Source organism: Cannabis sativa, chromosome 1, assembly GCF_029168945.1.
Source record: "Cannabis sativa cultivar Pink pepper isolate KNU-18-1 chromosome 1, ASM2916894v1, whole genome shotgun sequence".
NCBI classification, from domain to species: domain Eukaryota; kingdom Viridiplantae; phylum Streptophyta; class Magnoliopsida; order Rosales; family Cannabaceae; genus Cannabis; species Cannabis sativa.
Genome location: NC_083601.1, coordinates 15,520,006 through 15,544,432, shown reverse-complemented (window position 1 = coordinate 15,544,432; position 24,427 = coordinate 15,520,006). Strand labels below are relative to the sequence as shown.

Sequence of the window (24,427 nt, the reverse complement as noted above, 5' to 3'; positions counted from 1 at the left end):
ATACATATATAATTATGTACAGTAATTTAATTGTTTAAATACAGAAATAGAGATAATGAAGCATTCAAATGAATGATAAACAATAAAATTACAAATTCATAATAATTATATATAAACATATATACATGAATAATATATATACCATATATATACACGAACTCTCATGATGATTTTGTATATATACGTATATATAAACATACATAAATATATATATATATGAAAAGTGTATATATGTATATGAATTTATATATATGAATAAATTTTATGTATATGAATATATGTGTATATATATAAATGTATATATATAAATATGAACTTGAATATGAACAAGTATATATAAAAATAAATTGAGTATGAATATATATAATCAGGATTATATAATATGAAAGTGTAAATATATATATAAAATATATAAGATACATTATAAATGAAAAACTCCATATGTGTATATATATATATATATATATATATATATATGAAACTCAAAATAAATCAAGACAGAGATAAAAACTGCTCTGATACCAACTGTTAGACATTTATATGTATAAACTGAAATATATATGTTTATGTATAAAATGCGGAATTAAATCAAACATATATACACTATGAATAAGGATCGAAATACCTCCAGCCATTGATTCTTGAGCTTCAAACCCACATAAGCTTTGATCTGCAAAGGAAACTGGTTAATGTGGGTAATCGGGCTTCCTCGCTCTCTCAACTCTCTTTAGATGGATTTTGCTGTTATGAACAGAATGAGTGAGGAGCTCGGGGACCGAGACCCTATATTTATAGGTGAGATACTCCATCAGTATCTGCGCCACCTTAATTGTAAGAATATTTTGACAATTAATTCAAGAAATCAAATCGGGTAATGAATATAGAAATCTGACCATATATAGAATATTACATAATTGATTTTGTCCAGATTCAATAAATATAAAATATTTATTTATCAGAATATCAATTATTTATTTATTTCTTTAAATAGAAATTTATTTTTTTAAATAGAAATATATTTCATTAAATAAAAATATTTTTATATTCATGTTTATGATTGTTGAAGAGTTTTCTAACCTTGTTGTTTTCACCGAAGCAGTTCTTGATCCACGAAACTAAAATACCTTTCTGTTTATGAAATTATGATTATGTTTTGCAATCATAGTAGAAGTATCTACAATTTGCTTTTTTGTTTTTTTTTAATTATTATTGGTATTGAATTTTAAGATAGTAATAATTCTTATCTGTTCTTTTCTCTTTAATGAAGTATTTTGAAATGGTAGTATTGCTGTTCTAGAAACAGAATTGACCAAGATAATTTTCGCTAGTGTCACTTCGAAACAATTAAACTTTCAAAATAGAAGAAGTGTTTGGTTAATGTTTTTTAGAAATTAATTTTATCTTTTTTAAGTTATCTAAGTGGGTGAAAAAAGAGTAAAAAAAGGTGAAAATATTTTTCAAAAGCATGTTTTATAAAACTGTTTTCATTTTTTAATTTTTTAATTGAGAATCAAAATTTTAAAAACAAAAAAAGTTACTTTCAATAATTTTTTAAACATTTTTTTTTCTTAATCAATATTTTAGACTCCGACGAGACCCGAACCCAAATCCTCCCTCCACGGCCCTAGCGCTGAACCCGACCTCTGACCCGAACCCGAATCCGACCACAAACCTAAACCCGACTTAAATAAAATAAAAAAAATAAAAATAAAAATAAACTTTACTGAACATACTTTTGTTTTCTGTTTTTAAAATTGAAAAATAAAAGTGGTTGCAGAAAAAAAATTTTAAAAGCAAAAATTTTATTTTCATTTTGTGATTAAAAAATTAGAATACAAAAGTGTTACTAAACCGCATTTAAATCTGATTATAGTAATAACTAACTTTTGATTTTTGGAAAATGGACAACTGTTGATCTATTATGCGGCTATTAATGGAAAGTTATAATATTTTGGGATAATTACACTATACACTTACTTTTACATCTTAATGTTAAAAATAACTTAATTTAAATTAATCACTAATTTTATACCGTATTGGCATTTATACCAACGACTGCAACTTTGCCTGCCACTTCTTTTTTTTTTTTTTGGCTTTTCTCTTTTAGCCATTCTCCCCCTTTTATATATATTGATACATATTATATTTTTCCTTTATCTCTATTTTATATCTTATTTAAAAATTTATACTGCTCAATTAAGTTTAAAAAAATTACAATCATTATTTACTATTCAACGTGGTCAGTTTAATACGTGGAAAGCATATAATTTATCATTTTTTAAAAATAAAAGAAATATTTGAGTTACACTTACACATGCTACCAATCATATACTAATTAGTTACCATTAGATTATATTTCTACAGGAGATATTTTTATTTAAAGTTGATCATTTTATGAAAGTAACCAATTGGTATATTATTAAAATTATAATTAATTTAAATATTACTATAAAATATACTAAATAAAATTATTTCATATCCATGCTTATTTGTTACACTATATGAAAACTAGTTAGTTTTTATTATAAACTTAAAAGATAACTAAAAAAATAATTTTAAAATAACTAATTAGTAGTTTAAATATTTAGTAATTTTACCAATAAGTTATAGTGCCTTTTTTTAATTTTATTGTAACTTATTACTTTATTAAATAGTCTAAGTAACATAAATATTTTTATAAGAGTAAAATAAAAAAGTAACGTAAAAGTATTTAAAATAAAAAATTATTTAATATAATCTAAAAATAAATACATAAGTTTCAAAGTAATAAAAAAGTATATAAAATAATTGGTAAATAAAAATAGTAGCTTATTATATTATATGACAACTCATTAGTTTTGAAAATAAACTTTAAGGTTACCCAAATATATTTTAAATAATAAGATAGCACAATATAATTTAAAAATAGCTAATTGATTATTAAAATGTTTATAAATAAGATTTTAGAGGTAACCAAATTATATTATTTTAAAATGATTTTTTTTTTACGTAAAAGTAACTAATTAGCTTCTTATCAGCATTATAAGTAACCAAAATGTTAATTTAAAAACTCAGGAAAATAATAAAAAAACGAAATTTGGAATTAATTTTATTTCAGGTATATTATTTTAGAATTAAGGTATATTTTAATGATGTGGCAAGGTATTATTGTAATTGAAATTTATTATGGTATTTTTGTAAATAATTTATATTTTAAGTATATAATTGAAAAACTCCCTAATATTTTTCAAAACAGTCAGTACAATTCTTGGATGAGTGGATCCCACCATTTAATGTTTTTTAGTTAATTTTAAAAAATAAATCTAAATCCTTAAACTGCTATTATATAAACTACTCGATCCTACCAGTATTACATTTCAGTAATTTTGTTCTTGCTTTCTACTACTATTCCATTGAACACTGCAAAGTGAAGTTAAAGTCATGGAGTCTTGCACCCAAATTGTAGCACAATTAATTCTTGACGAGATAGAGAAGAAGGAGAGTAGTGCTAAAAACGTTTTAATGTCTCCTCGGTCAATAAACTTGGTGGTCAATATGTTGGCTACTGGTGCTGAAGGTAAGACATTAAAGCAGTTCTTGAAGTTTCTTGGTTCTAAAGAAATAAAAGATTTGAACCAAAACTCTTGTCGTATGATGACTCTTCTTCTCACCTCTTCTGTCTCTAAGGCCTCCACCCCTTCCCCTCTTCCCACAATTCACCAACCAAAACGTCAGAAGATTGAACAAAAACCTCCTTTTTTGGTTGGAAACTCCTTATGGCTTGATAATAACTCTCAGTTAGTTCCATCTTTTAAAGAAATCACTCAAACAATCTATAAGGCAAAAGTGAAAAATGTCGACCTTAAGTTAGAGCCAGAGGTACAATCTATAATTCTGTACTTGTTTGTCTTTGTTGATTCTTTTATTATTTTTCATATTGACCACTGTTAATTTTTGTATGTAGGCTGATAAAGTTAGACATCTCATTAAACGATATTTGTCAAAGAGTGTAAAGTTGACACCCCCACTTTGTCTTTTAAGTGTATTATCTTTCGAGGGATCATGGGAAGTACCTTTTATGGCTTCGAAGACTCAAGATGAAAAGTTTTGCCTTCTTAATGGGGAAACAATCCAAGTACCTTTCATGAATAGTCATAATGTTTCTTACTCCTATGCTTTTCTTGATGATTTCAAGGTTCTCAAACTCCCATATGAAAGAATAGCATTAGGTAATAATGGAAACCAAACACAATTCTCTATGTACTTATTTCTTCCTCATGACACATACAGATTTCAAAATACAGTGAAAAAGTTCAAGGTGAATCCAAAATTGTTGTCACCCATGAGTTTTAATAACCATCTAAGGAGCATGGAACTTTCTCGTGTGTCAATTCCCAAGATGAAATTATCATATGATGTTGAACTTCATGCTAAGAATTTACTCAAGGAAAGAGGATTAAGTCTGCCTTTCAGTAAGGCTAGTGCAAATTTCCCAAACATGGTGTGCTCTCAGTCTCCTGATACCAATGTTTTCGTAGAGAATATGCTTCACAAGTCTTTTATCGAAGTGAATGAAGATGGGACAAGGGCTGTTGCGACAACCTTTGTTGGTATGTCATACGGTTCTTGTCTGAATTCTGAACCTCCTCCACTAGCTGCCGTTTTTGGTATGATACCTGGAATTGCTCCAGATTATATGCCTACTCCACTTGATTCCTTTGTTGCTGACCATCCATTCATGTTTATGATTGTTGAAGAGTTTCCTAACCTTGTTGTTTTCACTGGAGCAGTTCTTGATCCACGAAACTAGAAACATTTATGTTTATGATTATGTTTTGCAATCATTCATTGAGACTTTGTTTTCAGCTTTTATCTTTATTTGGTCCTGAATTTTCAGCTAGCGTTGTTAAATGTAAAAATATTATTATTGTTCTATAAACAGAATTTGCCCAAGATAATTTTGACTAGTGTCATTTTGAGTCGATCAAAGTTAGAAAACTTTCTTTTTCATTTGACCACTTAAATATCATGCATAACAGGAGAATAAACTGATCAAATCATGTGTGTGATGTTTTTCCTTAAGCTGAAATTACAGGTAACATATCAAATATATTAGTGGAGCAACTTTGTAGCTTAAAAAAAAAGCCATTTGAATATGTGTGAAAGTTTTATTATCAAGACATTGATCCACATCAAAGCTCATCATTTGTTGTAATTGGAAAAATAAAATACAATTACAAACTCTTAACGAGAGAGAACCTGAGAGTATGAAGGATTAGCTTGAATGAAGATGTTGCAAACTAACAATTACATTTGATGCAGCTAAAATAGGATCTATTGTGTATTGAGGAATGGCAGCATGACCCCCTTTTCCACTTATTTTTTGCCTCAAAAAAACCAACAACAGCCAAAATAGGGCCGGACTTACAAGCTACTAAGCCAATTGAGAGATTAGGAGAGACATGAATCCTGAAGATAGCTCCAACATGTTAGAATATTTATAGGGTTATTTACATAGGGAATTTTACAAAAATACTGCTTTTGGACCAAAACTTTACAATTATACTGGGACACGGCAAAAATAACATTTTTACTGCCCCAGCCCAATTTCATTACTTTTGTACTGCCCAAGCCCAACATCATTTCATTTATACTGTGAACAGTAAAACACACGGGAAACAACCTTCTTCGTGTGTGGGGAGACGCCGGAGACGGAAATCACCAAGAAAAAACTATTAAATCCGGCGAAGAGTTTTTTGAAAAGGAATCAGAATTGAAGAACAAGACGTACAGAAAACTGTCCCCCCAAAATAACAGAGGTAAACACAACAAAACCCAAAAAATAATTTAATTCTTAAGAAACCAAAAAAAAATAAAAAATAAAAAAAAAACAAGATTTAGATCTGAAGTTTTAAAAAAAAAACGAAAACACAAATGTGATATTCTTTAATTTATGATGCAAAAACATAAATGAGGGTTGTTCTATTGTTAATTTGACGTTTGTAACACAAAATGATTTCGAAAAAAAAAATTGATAAAATAGTACAATTATTCAAACACAACATTAGGGTTGTTCTAATGTTGTTTTGCGGTTAGTAATACAAAAACATTCATACATATATGTATCAGACAAATATAATAATAAAAACTAACAAAAAATATAATGGGTATTTCTGTTTGGTTGTTTTTGTGTTGTTTTATCGTTGTTGTTTTTTTTTTTGTTAATTTTTTTTTTGTTGTTTTGCTATTGTTTTATTGTTGTTGTACTATTGTTTTAACATTAAATAAGACCCTGGAATGACAGGTAATGAAACGTCTACCAGTACTCATCAAGAGCAATGGACAATGGAATGAAGATCACAATTATGTGAACTATGTGGCTAGTGGAGAATTCATACCAACAAAATGCAAGTACGAAGAGCTACTGCAAATACTGCTTACTTCATTGGGTTGCGAAAACACTAGCACAACACTACAAATACAGTACCAAGCTAAAGAAGGAATACCACCGATCAAAATATGCAACGATCGAAGCCTCTACTTTTACTTGGAATTGAAAATGAAGGAAACAGATTTCACGACATATCCACTATGTGTCAACCAGCAAAACAACAACACAACACCTGCTGCAACACCAAATTCGATATCCACAACAACACCGAATGAATATAATGTGGCAATGATCGAAAACAACACAACAACGCTTGAAAACAACATAACAACAACAGAATCATACACAACGGGACAGCAAACAGAAGAAGGGGAAAAGTCAGAAACAATAGAAGACGAGGAGGACAAATTCGACATAATTGACTATGCAAATCTGGTTGCTGAAGAAATGGTAGAACAACTTGAAAACACCGCAAAAAACCGGATCCGTAAATCGACATCAACAATGCAAAGTTAATAACAGACAAGCAACACCCCGAAGTGGAAAAAGGACAGGCATACAAAGACAAAGAAACTCTAAAAAATGTCCTCAGCTACTACGCAATCAAAAACAACTTTCAGTACAAAGTGTGGAAGTCCTGCTCTCAAGAGTACAGTCTGAAATGTGTTTACGAAAGCTGCAACTGGTCACTAAGAGCATCGAGAAATGACCCAACAAACACATTCATAATCAGGAGGTTGGTTTTTTAATAGTTTTTTAATGTTGTTTTTGTTGTCAGCCTTAACAAATGCCCTGTTTCCACAATTTGTACTGAAATACACATGTTTGGTATCTGCAACAGGTTTGTTTTAATAGTTTTTTAATGTTGTTTTTGTTGTTTTTTTGTTTCAATAGGTTCTCAAATATGCACACATGCCCCATAAATATTAGGCATGAAGACCAAAGGCAAGCAACATCGAAACCGATAGGAATGCATAAAACCGAAGTTCTTGAACATAAAGACCAAGGCAACAGCGATGGACATAAAAGGGGAGTTGAAATACAGATTTGGCATCAAAATGAACTATATGAAAGCTTGGAGAAGTAAGGAACATGCAGTAAACGACTTGAGAGGTAATGCTAGTGACTCGTACAGCCTAATACCGAGTTTCTTACACATGGTGGAAAAAACAAACCCTGGATCATTTGTCGATCTGAAAACGGCAGAAGACAACAGCTTGCTCTTTGTTTTCATGGCGTTGGATGCATCCATAAAAGGGTGGGGAGCATGCAGACCGATAGTTGTTGTGGACGGAACGTTCCTCAAAGCAGCTTATGGGGGAACTTTGTTGTGCGCATGCACACAAGATGCAGCAGGTCATATTTTTCCACTAGCGTTTTGTGTTGCAGATTCTGAGAATGACCAATCTTGGAAATGGTTCTTCAAAAAATTTAAAGAAGCGTATGGGGTACGGGAACACCAATGCCTAATTTCAGACAGGAATGAAAGCCTCATCAAAGCAGCAAGAGAAATCTATCCGTAAATTGCACACGATTCTTTTGCGGTTACCACATTTTGAGCAACCTTAAAACAAGCTTCAAACAACATCTTTGCCAAATACAATCTGCCATTCTTTGGAGCAGTCAAAGCCTACACAGAAAAGCAATTCGAGTTCCACATGGCTGAATTGGATGGATTGGACAAACGCATAAGACCTTACCTAAAAAAAATCGGGTATGAAAAGTGGTCAAGAATTCATAGCCAAAACAAGAGGTATTCCACAATGACCTCAAACATATCGAGAATCCTTTGGAACGGCTGCAAATTTGGCAGCAAGGGAGCTACCAATTACAACACTGCTAGAATGCTTGAGAGCATTGGTGCAACAATGGACGCATACTAATAGGACAAAAGCACACAACACCTTCACTAAGCTATCACCAACTGGAGAAGACATACTGTTGAAAAATTACACATACTCATTGAATCTGGAGGTAAAATATTAATTATGCTTCTTTTTTTTTTGTAAAAAAAAAAAATAAACAGTAAGTAAAAGTTGTTGTTGTAGTGTTGTTTTAATAGTTTTGTATTGTTGTTGTTGGAATTACAGCTATGTTTGATTTTTTTTTTCAATAAAATTTAAAACAGGTTAAAGCAACAACAGATTACTTGTTTGAGGTAACAAGAATGAAAGAATCGTGGGAAGTAGACCGAGAAAAAAGAACATGCACGTGCAACAGGTTCCAAATAGATGAAATGTCATGCGGGCACGCAGTGGCCGTGATGAGGGAGATGAACATGGACCCGTACACCTACTGTTCAGATTACTACACAAAAAAAATTGGCTGGCAACTTATTCAGGGACAGTTTACCCAATAGGACACCAAAGTGAATGGGAGGTACCGGAAGAAGTGAAGAATATTATAGTCTTGCCTCCACATGAAAGAGTAAAATCAGGAAGACCAAAAACATTAAGAAGGAAGGCTGGATGGGAAAAGGATCAACACAACAAGTGCAGCAAATGTGGTGAACTGGGGCATAACAAAAGAACATGCAGCAGAAGACGTAGAAGGGAATAAAAACAACAACAGAACAACAGTGGAAAAACAAAAGAAAACTACACATACGTTTTGAGAATTAGATATTGAGGAATTTAAATTTCTGAAATACAAAGGGAATACATTTTTTATTTGAAAAACATTGATTACATTGGGAATTGTTGATACTTTAGATTGGATATTAAAAGATGTTGGATACTAAATTGAATATATATATGAAGTTTGTTATTGAAACAATTTGTGTTTTTAATACTGAAATTAATATTTGTATTCAAAAAAACAGAGAAACTATAAGAAAAAAAAAAACAAAAAAAGAAGGGATGTGAAATGAAAAAACAAACAACTTTAACATACCAACTTGTTTGTACATAAAAATAATAAGAAAAAACATACAAAAATAAAAAGATTACATGTTGTCCACACAAAACGTAAGGAAACACAACATAACACCAATGTTTGTTTAAGAAAAACAACATAAAAAATATTAAAACAACATTAAAAAACTATAAGAACAATGACAGTCTGATTGAAAAAACAAATCACTTCTTGGGAAGGCTGGGAGGGGCCTCGGATTCACTTTCAATGTTCTCAGTTTGCTTCTTCATCCCATATTGATAAAATAACACAGCCAAACGATCGCGGTGAATTTCCACATCAAAATCAGAGGATGGGATGGGTTTGCCATCAATGAAATACTCAGCAAATGATGCAACAAAAACACCACAATCACTGGAAAAAAAGCAACAAGAAAACACAAAAAAAGACACTATGAGAACACTGATAAAAAACAAAGTCACATAACAAAAAAATAAAAATACAAACAACCAGTGAAAAACATTGAACACTAAACATAAAACTTACGCTGTGACCTGCTCGGGTAAACCATCAACAGCAACAATAGGGAAAGGTTCCATAGTGCTAAACTTAGCTTCGTTGCGAAGGCCTTTGAAGTCTAACATAGAGAAGTAATATGGTAAAATAACAGAGAAAGGCTTGCAAGCCTCTTTGGCAGCTGTCATATACCTCCCAGAACGCAATGAATTGTACAGATATATGCGCCTGTCAACTATGTTAAGACGACCACAAATCCAATGATCCTGTAATTTTACATTGATAGGCATAACAACATGATCAACCAAATGCCAAGGAGTGGCACATAATATCTTACCACCTTGAATGTACTGGGCCACATTGTGAGAAAGAGACAACACCGATATATCGTTGTTTTTCTCAACAAACTTCTCATACAAAGTTGTTATGCTAGAACAAAACAGGCAATCAGTTGTGGTGACTTTGATTTTCGGCTCGGCTGAGTACATTATTTTCTTACGAAGATAATAGAAAATGATGTCAATGTGCTGAACAAAAAGAAAAAAAAAAGTAAGTAAAAAAACATTCAAACTTATAAAAAACTAACAGAACAACACTTAAAAACATTAAAAAAAATAAACAAAAAAACAATATGTAAAATAATAATAATAATAAAATAAAAACTTACAGAATTGGTAAGGAAACAATTAGGGTAGGCAAGGTTGTGAAACCACATCTTGTTGCTGATGTCCTCAACACCAAAACGAAATGGCGGAAATATTGTGTCCTTACCCTTACAATACACATTAGTTGTTGTGCTAAAAAAAAACAAATAAAAAAATATCAAAACACAAATAAAAAAATAAAAAATAAATGGAAAACGATAACAGATATATAACTGAAAACACCTACAAAAATACTTACTTAGATTTATGCTTTCTAAGACCTGTATCAACCCACTTGACAAACTCAGCTTCCAATTGCGGATCGACAGGTTCACCAATCTTGTTGTCCAACGGGCACAAACCACGCACATATTTAACGACCTTATACACAGAATCATCAGGAGAAACTGAGGATGAACCTGATTTAGATGCACCAGAAGCAAGCTCAATGAATGGGGATTTCAAAACAGCTCCTTTCTTCCGATCCCTCTTTTGAGGACGTAAAATAGGAGTCTCTTGAAAAACAACCATTTCTAGATCAGTCTTCTCATAAGTCTCAACAGGAGCAGGGGCATTAGTTGAGGAACCAATCTAAAAAAGAGAAAGGATAAAAAAAAAGAAGATTTTTTTTAAGTTTCAAACAGTACAATAAAAACACCATAAAAACAACAATAGAATACCATATAAATACAAATTACAAAAAAAAAAAAACAGAAACACAAACCAAATTCTCCACAGCTTTAACAGCAGATGCAATTGTTGCATCAACATCAATGTTGTCCTCCCCACCTTGAGACTGTTCAGGCTGACAACAAAAAAAAAACAGTAAAAAACTATTAAAACAAACACAAAACACAGAAATCCACACAAAAAAGCACAAAAAAATGATGTCCAAACAATAAATACACCTGTTTGATCTCTGCAATAGGTTCCACAGGGTCAGAATTCTTGGCATCATCCACCTTGCCGGTATCATCATCCCTCGAAACAACCTCGGGGACAACAACACCCTCATCGTTACGAACATCGCCCGTGTGAGCCTCATCCTGACCAGCACCAACACCATCTCCACCCAGATCATCATCATCATCATCAGTTTCATCGTCATGATGATCATCTCCTTTGTCATCGTCGAATTTATCATCCTCGTCTTCCTCCGAAGTGGAATCTTCATCATCCTCATTTTCTGAAGTACGAAGAGCATCTTCAGACTGAGATCCATTGTGAGTAAGACCACCTTGGGATGACTGAGAACAAAAATAAAAAATTGAAAAATTAATTAACTGTATAAAACAACATAAAAACACTACTAAAAAAATAACAGAAAAAGTAATGACAATTAAAAAAAAACACCTCAATAAGAATGTCCAGCTTCTTGTTCATCTCAGCAACAGATTTCATAAGAATCCCTTGCTGGCTGACAACAACAGATAAACACTTTTTAAATTCCTCAAACTCAACTCGGGAGACATTCTCATGAGCAGATGATGAAGAAGAACCCATCAAGCCAGGTTGACCAGCAGGCTTGGAACCACCTTTAATTTTGAATTTTACAGCCTCGGGAGTAGTCTCACCAGAGAAAAAATCAGTGAGGCTCAAACTCAATCTCTCAACGGAAGTTGGAGTGATGTTTCTTAATTTTAACTGAAACAACAAAAACAAACAAAAAACAATATGCACATGAAACTGAAATTATAAAATAACAACAACAATAAAAACATAAAGTATAAATAATGTATACAAAAACAACATTAAAACAACAGTGGAAAGATAATAAAAAACAACAGGATTACCTCTTTCAAAGACCGATCGAAAATGAGGGTGTTCATGACATCCATTTTCACCATACCCTCCTTGTCCTTGGGTAATTTAGGCCAATTCAAAATCCTTGGAATGCCAACATTTGAGTACAAGGACAGTTTCCCAATAACATACGGGCAACACTCGAAAAACCAGAATTGAATAGCCAAAGGAAAACCCAATAACCTGTAATACCCACCATCCTCGTCACTACGAACTACCCTCTTATAACCAGAATCTATCTTACCCTTCAAAGAATGCATAGTGATATCAAAACAATGCTTGCCCCACCCAAATTCATTATATCGACCACTATCGACAACATCTATTTCCTCAGACGAAACAACTTTACCCAGGGGACCACCTAACAAATAACACTGCACAAAATACAATACAGCCAACTTGACTGCAAGATCGTCGTTATCCTTAAGATTGTCAGCAATAAAAGCAGTCTGAATAGCACCCTTGGTAATTTTTTTGTACCCCTTAAAACAATGTTTGACCAATTCATTATCATCTTGCTTAAACTGATAAAAATCAGAATCAACATGACAATCTAACCCCGTGACCAACGCAAACTCTTCGATACTAAACCTAAGGTATTTCCCTTGGACACAAACCCAAAACTCCAACCCATTAGGCTGCTGAACCTCCCTCAGCAGCAACAATGAAGCAATTGGTAATGAATTATGTACTCAGGAATTCGAAGAAAATAACCAAACACAGATTTTGAAAAAATTTCCAATTGGCTTTCAGTTAAAATTCTCTTAATGTCACCAAGTACAGAGTAATACCCAGATGTTACTACTCTAGAATGATAGAATTGAGATCGGGTGTACTTGCATTCCCAATCCTAAAAAACAGAACAATAAAAACACTGATAAAACACCATAAAACACTACGAAAATAACAACAACAAAAAAACAATAAAAAAACATGGAACAGAATGCATAACATGACAAACCTCAACAATCCTATTAACAGGAATTTCTTCAGAAACACCTGATGATGGCAACACCTTTACAGGGGATTTACCCTTACCCTAAAATAAAACAAAACAACACCAACAAAACAACAAATAAAAAATTAACAAAAACACATAAATAAAGCAAACAAGATATATAAAACAATTACAAATACATAAACAAAAACAAACAAATACCCAGATATATGAACTTCAAAAATTGAATTTAACAAAAAAAATAAAAAACCTGAAAAACAACAACAGATAAATAGTAAAATACCTTAACAGAAACAAGCGACTTAAGAAATTCAGAATCCAACTCAAAATCTGAGTCTGAATTTTCAACAACAGTTCGAGGTCTTTTTCCTCGAGTGTTCTTCGAAGGTCCAGCAATGGTTTTTCTTTTAACAGAAGGGGAAGTGGGGCTAGGAGGGTTCTCTTTCAGATTTTTTTTACCCATTTTTGATTTGGGTCTGGTTTTCTGCGATTGTTTTGTGGGTTTTGTAACTTTGGCCGGAGATGGTGATGAACGAGTAACGGCCATTATCAAGAACTATGAAGGTATTTATAGACAAAAATAATAAAAATGGGAGGGAAAATGAGAGGGAAGTTTAAGATAGTGGTATGGGATTTGAAATTTTTTAAAATGAAAAAACCACCCACTACTACAACCGTATAACAAAACTGAAAATGGGGAAGAAGATGAACAGTTGAGGTGAGAGAGATTACCAATTACAAAATTTAGATTCGAAAATAATAAAAAAAAAATAAAAGAAAAATACATAAATACAATACTTTTTGATCAGAACACATAACCGTCAAATCAAACAATTAAAAATATTTTTTTTAAAAAAAAAATAAACGTGGCAAAACCCTATCGTGACAAGTGGCAATGATAAATCCCTTACACGGCTAAAGTTTCAAGGCAATAAACTGCCAAAAAAAAAACAGTATAAATGTTGTTTCCAGCGTGGCACAGTATAAATGTAATAAAATGGGAAAAATCAGTAGTGGGTGTAAATTTCCCTTTACATAAATATGACTCACAGTACAAGGTTTTAATTCCATATTTTTAAACCCATCTTCTTCAATATTTCTTTGTATAAGATGTTGACTAACTGTCATTACTGGTCAGTACCCTTTTTATTCTTTTATTGGCGAGTTGTAATGTGATTACTCTAGGTGTTGTTTGGAATGGGTTAATGTGAGGAGAGGAAAGGTAATCTCAATGATTACCCTGTTTGTTACGAGGTTTTAAATTTTTTGAGTCATGTAATACTTTTGTCCTAGTATCAGGGCCGGCCCAAGCATTTTGGGGGCCTTGTGCAAAATTTTAAAATTAGGCTTTCTTTAAAAATAATAATAATAAAAAAAAAGCCTTGTACATTAAAACTACAATTCTATTACTATTTTTTTTTAAGATTTCTTCATAAATTTTCAATTATAAATTTTTATTTATGTGTATATAATAGGAAAAAAAGAAAAAGAAAAAATAGGTCTTTTCTTTAAAAAAAAAAAAAAAAAAAAAATAGGCCTTAAAAAAATGAGGGCCTTGTGCAATGGCCCAAGCTGCCCAATGCTTGGGCTGGCCCTGCCTAGTATTCCAACTACGTTAAAAAGAGATAATGTTGATCCTTCAAAAAATGTGAGATTCAAACATTATATCAGTTATTTGAACGTATAATTAAAATCTTTATTAATAAAAAATCAAATAATAATTTTAAAAAAATTAAACACTACACGATTGCTTTAAGAAAAGATGTTTATAATATATATATATATATATATATATATATAGTACTCCTTAATCTGTTATTAATATTATCCTCACCATCTTCTTCTGTTTACTCCTTCAAACAATACAAAATTATCACAAGTTAATCTGCCATTTTTTATTATTCACACTATCTTCTTCTATTACTCCTTCAAACAATACAAAATTATCACAGCTTTTTCGTTAAAATTCAACATCGCATCGCTCTCTTGTCGCTGCAACTTTGGTTGCTGGCTCATCAGTCGGACAAATACATTACAATTAAATTTATTTATTAATGAATATATTTATTTTTTACAAATAATAATTTTATTTTATTTATAATTATGTTGAAAGAGATATAATAATTATTATTTTATTTTATTATTCCAAAATAGTATATAAGATTCATGTGCTCAACCAAACACTATAATTTAATTAACAGTAATTTAATTAATATTACCATGAATAACCAAACACAGTAATAAGTTTACAGATAATAATATTCTCTTTCTTAATATTCCTCTTAACTAGATTATATCACTTATACCAAACACCCCATGTGCAAAAATGAACATGTGTTGCATCCACCTCAATGAAAGTTATCAAAGGATTCTCAAGTTTTGTATGTTTTACGATCTCAGGTATAAATGCTGAGACTTGATTCTTGATTTGGTTGATATATCTTTTTTGAGCATTGCTGATCGTTCCACAAAAACACGTTCTTCAGAAATAACTAATAGGCTAATTAGTAGTTTTTTCCCTCGAACTTACCAAATCATGTCCCCTGAACTTTTTTGGCCGTTAAAAATTCCCTTAAACTATTGAGATTGTTAAATTTAAGAATTTTTGTCTAATTTCATTCAATTTTACTATTTCAGGTACTAAATCATGTTCCCAGACTTTGATATCTATCAAATCATGCCCCTCAAACTTTTATATGTATTAAATCATGCCCCCTGAACTTTCATTCATGTTAGAATTTTTTTACTAAAATTAGATAAAAGTCATTAAATTTAACAATCTTAATAGTTCAGGAGGAATTTTTAACGGCTAAAAAAGTTCAGGGAGCATGATTTAGTATATGTCAAAGTTCGAAGTAAAAAATTGCTAATTAGCCTAACTAATATATCCTCACCATCAACTAATAGTAGTTGGATATTTTTATTTTGATTGTGATTATTAATTTGATTTTGTTTGGTCTATTTTGGATATATTAATTTATTTGTGTTAATATAATTAATCTGTTATTGTTCATATTATATAATAGATAAATATATTAGTATATCCAAAAATCTTTGTAAAATGATATAGTTAGTAAAAAAATATATAAACATGTATATAGAAAATTTGGAAAAAAAAAAACAATGTATACAAAATTTAAAATTATATAGAGATATACGTTATTAGAATGCACATAATTAACTTATTATAAATAGGCTATCAACACCAAATCATCATCAAACATAACTTAATAAACAAATGGTTAAAATTTGTATATAAAAGTAAAATATTGATATGTGATATTATTATAGTAATATTAAATAAGAAAATTTACCACAAAAATTCTTAAAAAGTTCAATTTGATGTAAATAAATTTCCAACCTCACAAAATAGCAATAATAATAAGGTGATATTTTTTTGTAACAACTTTTTTCTAATTGAGCCGTTTACTTATTAAAAATGCCACGTGCTCACAAATTATTGGTCCAAATTTTATTTTTAGTTTAAAACATTTAAATTTTTCAAAAAAAAATATATTTTAAAAACTTATTATTTTTTTTTTCTATTTTCTTTTCTCTCCTTTTCTTCTTCGTGTTCTTCTAGCTGCCAAAAAAAAAAATCAAAAGCTCAGATTGAAAAAAGAAACTGTGCATCACTCCTGATTTCATTTCATTTTCATCATCGACACAAATCATTATTCTCACAATTCATCTTTTCTTTGTCTCATTCATCAATCTCAATTTACCATAAAATGAAATTACCACCATACCCTTTACAAGTTCTCCACTGCGAAGCAAAATTCATCTCTCAATTCCATCTCTTTATCCGAACAAAACTCAAGAAACTCCCATAAAAAGAAATTCAAAAAACTAATTAAGAAAAAGAAAAATAAACCAAAAAACCATAATTTTTGTACCTTGCTCCGACTGTGATTTCGCTCCATCCCAAGTCATCCCTCACATTCCAACGGTTATCGACGATCCTAACCACGACCAGATCGCTATCGTTAATCTACACACACACAGAGAGAGAGAGAGAGAGAGAGAGAGAGAGAGGGAGAGAGAGAAAGGGAGAGAGAGAACTAGAGAAGGATAAAAAAAGATGAACATATACCCTAAGTATACTTTCGTGTTTGGAATATATAGAAAAGAAGAAGAAGAAGAAGTTGTTTGCAACAAACCATAACGGAAGAATCGGTGGCCTCCATTTTTGACAGCAAGGCTTCGTCATATGGGGTAGGGGTATGGCTGGGGGTGGGGTGGAGGTAGGTAAAATTTGTCAAAATAGCCTTTTGACAAATTGAAATTTGCAAAATAGCCTTTTCCTTTTTTTTATTACTTTTATTTTACACTTTAACTCATTTAAAAAATTAATTTAATATTAAACAAAATTAATTAAAACCTCATAAAAAAAAATAATAAATAACCCTAACTTTCTTTTTTAGAGAGAAGAACTCCTCCTCTTTCTTTTTGTTCTTCTTCTCTTCTTCTCCTCCTCTATCTTCTTCTTGCTAATAAGACCAAAAAGACTATGAATGGTCATAAGTGAACCATTCTTCTTCTTCTCCTCCTCTTTCTTCTTCTTGCCGATAAGACCAAAAAGACCAGCCATTGTTCATAAATGGTGGCAAGTGGTGGCAGCCATAGACAAAAGAATTTGAGATTCATTCTAATAGAGGTAAATCCCAAATAATTTGCGTCTCTTCTCATTCTACTTCTTTTCTTTAATCTTTTTCAGTTGTAGCCATTAATATTTTTCTTCTCTCAATCTCTTATTTGCAATAACTAATCATTCAAAATTATAATGGAATCAACAAGTGATGCATCAACCACAATATCTAGGGGTGTTCATTGGATCACATCCAATGTTTTTAGGCTCATCCAAATCCGATCCAATTATATATTGGATGTTAGATTTTACCATCCGATCCGATCCAATTGATTTCAGTCATCCAATCGATCCAACATCCATTGGATGTTGGATTGGATCGGTTCTATCCATTGGATATATTTCATATATATTTATTGGTTCAATTTGAATTTATTCAATATTTTAGACTATTATTTTTAGATCGTATCGGATCCATCCAATATTTTAGGTCCAATATGTACTGGATTAGACTGGATCCATGTAATCCAAGAAAAAAAGAGTAAAATTTTAATGTTAATTTTTATGTATACATATATATTTTACGTATGACATTATAAAATCTAATTACTCATCCAAACTAAATGAAAATACTAATTAGTTTAATTGGATGTTGGATGTATTGAATTTTTATACACTCCATCCAACATCCGATCCGATCCAATTGGATATTCAAAAATAACATCCAATCCGATCCGATCACAATTGGATATCCAATGTTCGGTGGTCTGTTGTGATTGGATCGGTCGGTTGTCATTGGATTGGATCAATTTATGCACACCCCTAACAATATCTACACCACCCAATGAACACGAAAAGGTAACATATATATATATTATTATAGTCTTTTGGATTATACTATGAATTTTTATAATTTTATGGATAAAAGACCTTGAATTTGCTTTGAATAACCATAAACGATCTTAAATTTTGCTCTGAATAACCATAAACGACCTTGAATTTACACTGTGCGACCATCATAGTCTTTTATGTTCTTCAACTAACTTTAAAGAACTTGAATTTTCTCTGAACGACCATAAACGACCTTAAATTTACATTATGTGACCATCATGGTCTTTTATGTTCTTCAACCAATTTTAAAGAACTTGAATTTGCTCTGAACGACCATAAACGACCTTGAATTTACATTATGCGACCATTATGGTCTTTTATGGTCTTCAATCAATTTTAAAGAGCTTGAACTTGATCTGAACGACCATAGACGACCTTGAATTTACATTAAGTGACCATCATGGTCTTTTATGGTCTTCAACCAATTTTAAAGAACTTGAATTTGATCTGAACGGTCATAAACGACCTTGAATTTACACTATGCGACCATAATAGTCTTTTATGTCCTTCAACCAATTTTTAAAAACTTAAATTTGCTTTGAACGACCATAAACGACTTGAATTTACATTATGCGACTATCATGGTCTTTTATGGTCTTTAGCCAATTTCAAAGAATTTGAATTTGATCTGAACGATCATAAACGATCTTGAATTTACACTATGCGACCATAATAGTCTTTTATGTTCTTCAACCAATTTTAAAGAACTTTAACTTGCTCTGAACGACCTTGAATTTACACTATGTATGTAAGAATCTCGAGAGAAAAACAATAATGTATGTAAGACCAATGAAGAGCTAATGATGTTTGTTAAAGGTACCAAACTAATTAGGGAGAGAATTTGGTTGGATGTCAATTACTTCTATGTGCCTTGGAATGATGATACACAATGGATGTTAGTGGTAGTTGACAGACATAGCTGGACAATATTGATTTATGACTCGATTCCAAATCACTGGATGTTTATATAGGCAATGAAAAAAATCTGTGGAGCCACTTGCAGCATATTTTCCTTTTTTACTTAAAAACTGTTGCCATATTGGGAGCCTCCATCATCAGTGTAGTGATCTCATGAGTATAAAAGTAGCTCCTGCATATACTGTTCCTCTGAACAAGAGAACGTAAGTTTTATTTAATATGTTTGCTTTTAAATCCAAACTATTAATATTAATGCTAGCGTAATTAAATTTGTCTTTATAGTAGAGGTTGTGGTATATTCATGCTTAAGACAATGGAAATGCACATTGACGGTAAGTGCAATGAGTCGGCTACAATGTTGCTCAACGACGACAACATAGATACATTCAGGAAGGCATATGCAGTTCAATTATATGTGGGTAGTGCAAATCCTTAATTAACCATGTCCTTGTTCATAATTCTAATTTTTGTAATTTTGTGGATAAACTTGAATTTTCTCTGAACGACTGCAAACAACCTTGAATTTGCTCTGAACTACCATAAACGACCTTGAATATACACTATGCAATCATCATCGTCTTTTATGTTCTTCAACAAACTTTAAAGAACTTGAATTTGCTCTGAACGAACATAAACGACCTTGAATTTAAACTATGCGACCATCATGGTCTTTTATGTTCTTCAACAAACTTTAAAGAACTTGAATTTGCTCTGAACGAACATAAACGACCTTGAATTTAAACTATGCGACCATCATGGTCTTTTATGTTCTTCAACAAACTTTAAAGAACTTGAATTTGCTCTGAACGACCATAAACGACCTTGAATTTATACTATGCGACCATCATGGTCTTTTATGTTTTTCGATAAGAACTAATTTTGCTTTTAACGACCATAAACAACCTTGAAATTAAATTGTGCGACCATCATGGTCTTTTATGTTCTTCAACCAATTTTGAAGAGCTTGAGTTTACACTTGTATATTGTATACACAAATTCTTTAAATAGTTAAAAATTGACTTGTACGATGTAATTCAATGATTGGGTTATTTAAAATATGTAATTAAATAGTTACAAAGACTTATACAATGTACTTTAATGGTGAAATTACTATACAATTATAAAATATACTTTAATTATAATCTATAGATTATACTTAAATGGTTGTACATACATATTTTATAGAATAATTTGATTTATATATTAAATCTCATATATATAATGTAATTAAATAGTCACCTAGACTTATACAATGTACTTTAATAGTGAAATCACTATACAATTATTAAATATACTTTAATTATAGTCTATAGATTATACTTAAACTAGGGAACTAAGCCGCGATTCGCGCGGGTTGGACCCTATTTTAGTATTTTTTTTAAATGATTAAGTGATATAGTTTAAAATGTAATATTTTAATGTGTGTATATTATAAATAAAGAAACAGTTATGAAATTAGAAATATAATTTAATATTTTCAAATATTAGAAAGGTAGCGAAATTAACAAATTAAATAAAATCGCAAGTTATTATAATAAATTAGAGAGAAATACTAAAAGATACAAGTGGTGCCTAGTACTCACATTCGTATCAATCTCGCTATTAATGCAATTAGGTATCGAGTTCCCAATAACTTAATATAATAATTTGTAGGGAGTATTGCTAACCAATCGCAAAGCAATGCATATAAAAATTTGCTAGACACCAGTGCCTTATAGCAATGCACTAAATTAAATTAAAAAAAAAAATAACTTTCTAAGTTTAATAAACAGAGCGTGTAAACAAAAATTGAATGTCCTTTCCACAAATGTGAATGTAGGATATAAAATAGGTCACACAACATTTTTTACTTTTGAAAACTGAAAATGAGAGATTATATAAAAATGTTGGTGATTGAATTAATAATCATAGTTAAAATATTTTTTATTTTTTTTACTCCCATTTTTCTCATTATTATATATTTATGATCTATGTTTTAAAGAAAATAAAATAAATGAAAAAATTATTTTGATGGGACATTATTTTTCTTAAACAATTCCAAAAAAAACAAAAAACAAAAAACAAATTCAACCTCAAAATTTTTTTCTTAAACAATATTATTTTAATGATATTATTTTTATATACATTTTCTACACCTTGTTAATTTATTAATAATAAGAGCTTGATTTAATATATCACGTTTGAAAAATCTAAGAGAAGGCCTTACCAAATATATTTCAATTGTATAATAAATTGATTTAAATTTAATTTTTGCTTACTTCACAAATCACATAAATTCAAAACAAACCACACATTTCTAAAATTTAAAACAAACCTCTTATAAGATTTTAAGATAGTATCATTCGGTTACCTACTCTTTTCTGGTTAGAAACTTGACTTCAGCGCTTTCAATATTTTCACTATAATTAGTCATCAATATGCTCATCTTTAGTAGCTATAAATTAGAATCTTCAGTACAATTAATAAAATTTGGTAAAAAAAATTCATTCAATGGGATAAGATAAATAAAAAATCCTTAAGGAAGAAAGTATTTTTAGTTAATGAAATTAATTTGACCAGCATATATAAAAAATATATATTTAGGGTGTCATATTATTCTAATAAATATCATATATTAATAAATCAATATAGTTTTAATTATTTAAATAAAATTAAAATAAAGAATTATAAGAAAATAATTTTTATATGAAAAAATAATTAAATGGTTTTTTTTTTTATAATTATTTTAAATTTAATAAAGATTGAAAAATGCAAAAATATATTCTGCATTCACTTTAAAAAAAAATTGTAATGGGCAAGATTAAGTTCACCAATTACCCACATAGAAAATAAATAAAATACTTTTTATATGAAGAAATAATTGAAGGGCTTTTTTTATACCTAAGAAGTTTAATATCAGATAATGGTCCAAAATTAAACCGTCGTGAAATTTTTTTGCACCCAACTCAAGCCAAGCTTGCATATGACGATAGTTTGACTTGATCAAAATAAACTTCATAAAAGAAACTTAATATGCTAACGAACTTAATAATAAAGATACACGCATAAATCTATAAAGGAGTGTTATTTTTTGTATCAATTTATATATATAAATATATTTGTATAAACACATAGATGATTGAAATCACGAGAAGAATTGATTTAAAAAAATAAAAATAAAAAATTAAAGATCATCAAGAAATCACTTTCTCACTAACCAAACAATCCAAAAGTTTTAAGTTCAAAGCACCAAACCATAACAAAAGAAAAAATAATTAAGATTAATTAGAACACTGACCACACCAATTAAATATTTAAATTACCCAAAGATAATACAAGGCTCTCTTATTAAAAAAAATCTTTTTCAGTGGCAGCACATCATTATCTTGAATAACCACACATCACATTACTCTAGGAGCAAGTTTTCCATCTTCTCAAATTACTAACCTGTATAATTCAAAATTACACACCAAATTATAAATGAGACAAAATATTACAAGCACTAACAAATAATAATATAAAAGAACATCACTCTCACACACTATTATTAAAACAGAAACAATACCATTCTCTCATTGTTCCCAATGAAAAATGTTTGACCTTCTCGATCATCCATTTTCAAAGAAAAAACTCACTCTTCATGTGCTAATAATTAGAGAAAGTGATTATTAGGTCAATTGAAATACATCAAATCTTTCCTCCCTATTTTTATATATATATTTATATATATAACATCAAATCTTTTTTTATATATATAAATTTATGACAAATACAAAATAAAAAAATTAAATTTTAAAAATAGTGATTGTAATAAATTTGTGAGTTCTAATTTATGTATAACATTTATTCTTCCACAAATCTAACAAATATAAACTAAAAATCAAAATTTTAGAAAGACCCACATAATTTTTAAGAACACATAAAGGTTTAAATTCATTCACAAAGAACCCATCTTGTTCCATATATCTAACAAATCAAAAGTAAGAAAAAAAAATCTGGTTAATGGTAACTAAAGAACAAAATTTGAAGGAGCCCCAAAAATAATAGTGAGAGGTGATTGCTTAATAGTAACCAAGAAGAATGACTATAAATGGAAAGTGAAAGTGAGAGATTGTGAGGAAAGATTTCAATGGAAATGATGTTACCTGTGATCTTTACTTTATGACTGTAGTGAAATGGATGGGAAAAGAGATGAGCACCTTTGGCAAAATATAAGAGAACAATAGGTAGGTGAAGAGAGAAGATTAAAAGGCAAATGATGGAGGAGATGAAAAGAATAGAGTACAATATTAATAAAAATTTAAACCCATTAACACCCATCAAAACCAATCAATGGGTTTAAATAATATTAATTAAAATTTAAAAAATAATTGACTAATAAAAATTTAAATAAATTAGAAAGATTAGGAATAAATCAGAAAAATTAAGAGTAGAGAGATTAGGAAAAAATAACAATTAAGCTTGCCACATGGAATCCTTTGTGCATTCCTTTATATATATATATATATATATATATATATTGATGGTTATACATACATATTTTATAGAATAATTTGATTTATATAATGAATCTCATATATATAATGTAATTAAATAGTGATCTAGACTTATACAATTATATAATATACTTTAATTATAATTTATAAATTTTACTATGGTTAATATACATATACATACTTTATGAAATAACTTTAAAAATATAGTTAAATAATTTATTGCCATTTATATAATGTATTTAAATGAATATTATATTGAAATATACTATGATCGCACATGGTCGCACAGGATCACACAGACCAATATTAGGATATACTTGAAATATATTATGGTCGCCTATAATCGCACATGGTTGTATGCATAGACCAATATTAGGATAAAGTTTTAAATATACCATGGTCGCACATAGT

The 24,427-nt window shown here is 30.0% G+C and overlaps 3 protein-coding genes and 3 long non-coding RNA genes across 7 annotated transcripts; 3 read left to right on the top strand and 3 right to left on the bottom strand.

The window, feature by feature from the left end:
• Nucleotides 1-2,950: 2,950 nt before the first annotated feature.
• LOC115704117 (serpin-Z3-like) lies at nucleotides 2,951-4,934 on the top strand. The gene is made up of 2 exons (XM_061104631.1): nucleotides 2,951-3,858; nucleotides 3,944-4,934. The coding sequence occupies exons 1-2, from the start codon at nucleotides 3,421-3,423 to the stop codon at nucleotides 4,787-4,789; spliced, it is 1,284 nt and encodes a 427-aa protein (XP_060960614.1). The 5' UTR covers nucleotides 2,951-3,420; the 3' UTR covers nucleotides 4,790-4,934.
• Nucleotides 4,935-7,386: 2,452 nt separating this feature from the next.
• Nucleotides 7,387-9,122, top strand: LOC133038904 (uncharacterized). The gene is made up of 3 exons (XM_061117536.1): nucleotides 7,387-7,726; nucleotides 8,154-8,344; nucleotides 8,499-9,122. Exons 1-3 carry the CDS (start codon nucleotides 7,387-7,389, stop codon nucleotides 8,727-8,729), a joined length of 762 nt encoding a protein of 253 aa, XP_060973519.1. The 3' UTR covers nucleotides 8,730-9,122.
• A 109-nt stretch (nucleotides 9,123-9,231) lies between these two features.
• LOC115713565 (uncharacterized) lies at nucleotides 9,232-14,461 on the bottom strand. Of its 2 annotated transcripts, XM_061104618.1 has the most exons (9): nucleotides 13,148-14,461; nucleotides 12,177-13,036; nucleotides 11,737-12,027; nucleotides 11,292-11,630; nucleotides 11,108-11,188; nucleotides 10,643-10,974; nucleotides 10,407-10,536; nucleotides 9,770-10,266; nucleotides 9,232-9,637 (listed from the first exon to the last, which is right to left on the bottom strand). In XM_061104618.1, the coding sequence occupies exons 2-9, from the start codon at nucleotides 12,444-12,446 to the stop codon at nucleotides 9,448-9,450; spliced, it is 2,130 nt and encodes a 709-aa protein (XP_060960601.1). In that variant the 5' UTR covers nucleotides 12,447-13,036; nucleotides 13,148-14,461; the 3' UTR covers nucleotides 9,232-9,447. The 2 variants fall into 2 exon arrangements, with proteins under 2 accessions (XP_060960601.1, XP_060960597.1); XM_061104614.1 differs by having other exon boundaries at nucleotides 12,177-14,461.
• Nucleotides 14,462-16,756: 2,295 nt separating this feature from the next.
• LOC133031181 (uncharacterized) lies at nucleotides 16,757-17,426 on the bottom strand. The gene is made up of 2 exons (XR_009684661.1): nucleotides 17,305-17,426; nucleotides 16,757-17,205 (listed from the first exon to the last, which is right to left on the bottom strand). It is a non-coding gene; the product is annotated as an uncharacterized LOC133031181 (long non-coding RNA).
• Nucleotide 17,427: 1 nt separating this feature from the next.
• On the top strand, nucleotides 17,428-20,075 carry LOC133031186 (uncharacterized). The gene is made up of 3 exons (XR_009684662.1): nucleotides 17,428-17,801; nucleotides 19,595-19,744; nucleotides 19,824-20,075. It is a non-coding gene; the product is annotated as an uncharacterized LOC133031186 (long non-coding RNA).
• A 2,634-nt stretch (nucleotides 20,076-22,709) lies between these two features.
• LOC133031173 (uncharacterized) lies at nucleotides 22,710-24,152 on the bottom strand. The gene is made up of 2 exons (XR_009684660.1): nucleotides 23,666-24,152; nucleotides 22,710-23,165 (listed from the first exon to the last, which is right to left on the bottom strand). It is a non-coding gene; the product is annotated as an uncharacterized LOC133031173 (long non-coding RNA).
• Between the last annotated feature and the right edge of the window lie 275 nt (nucleotides 24,153-24,427).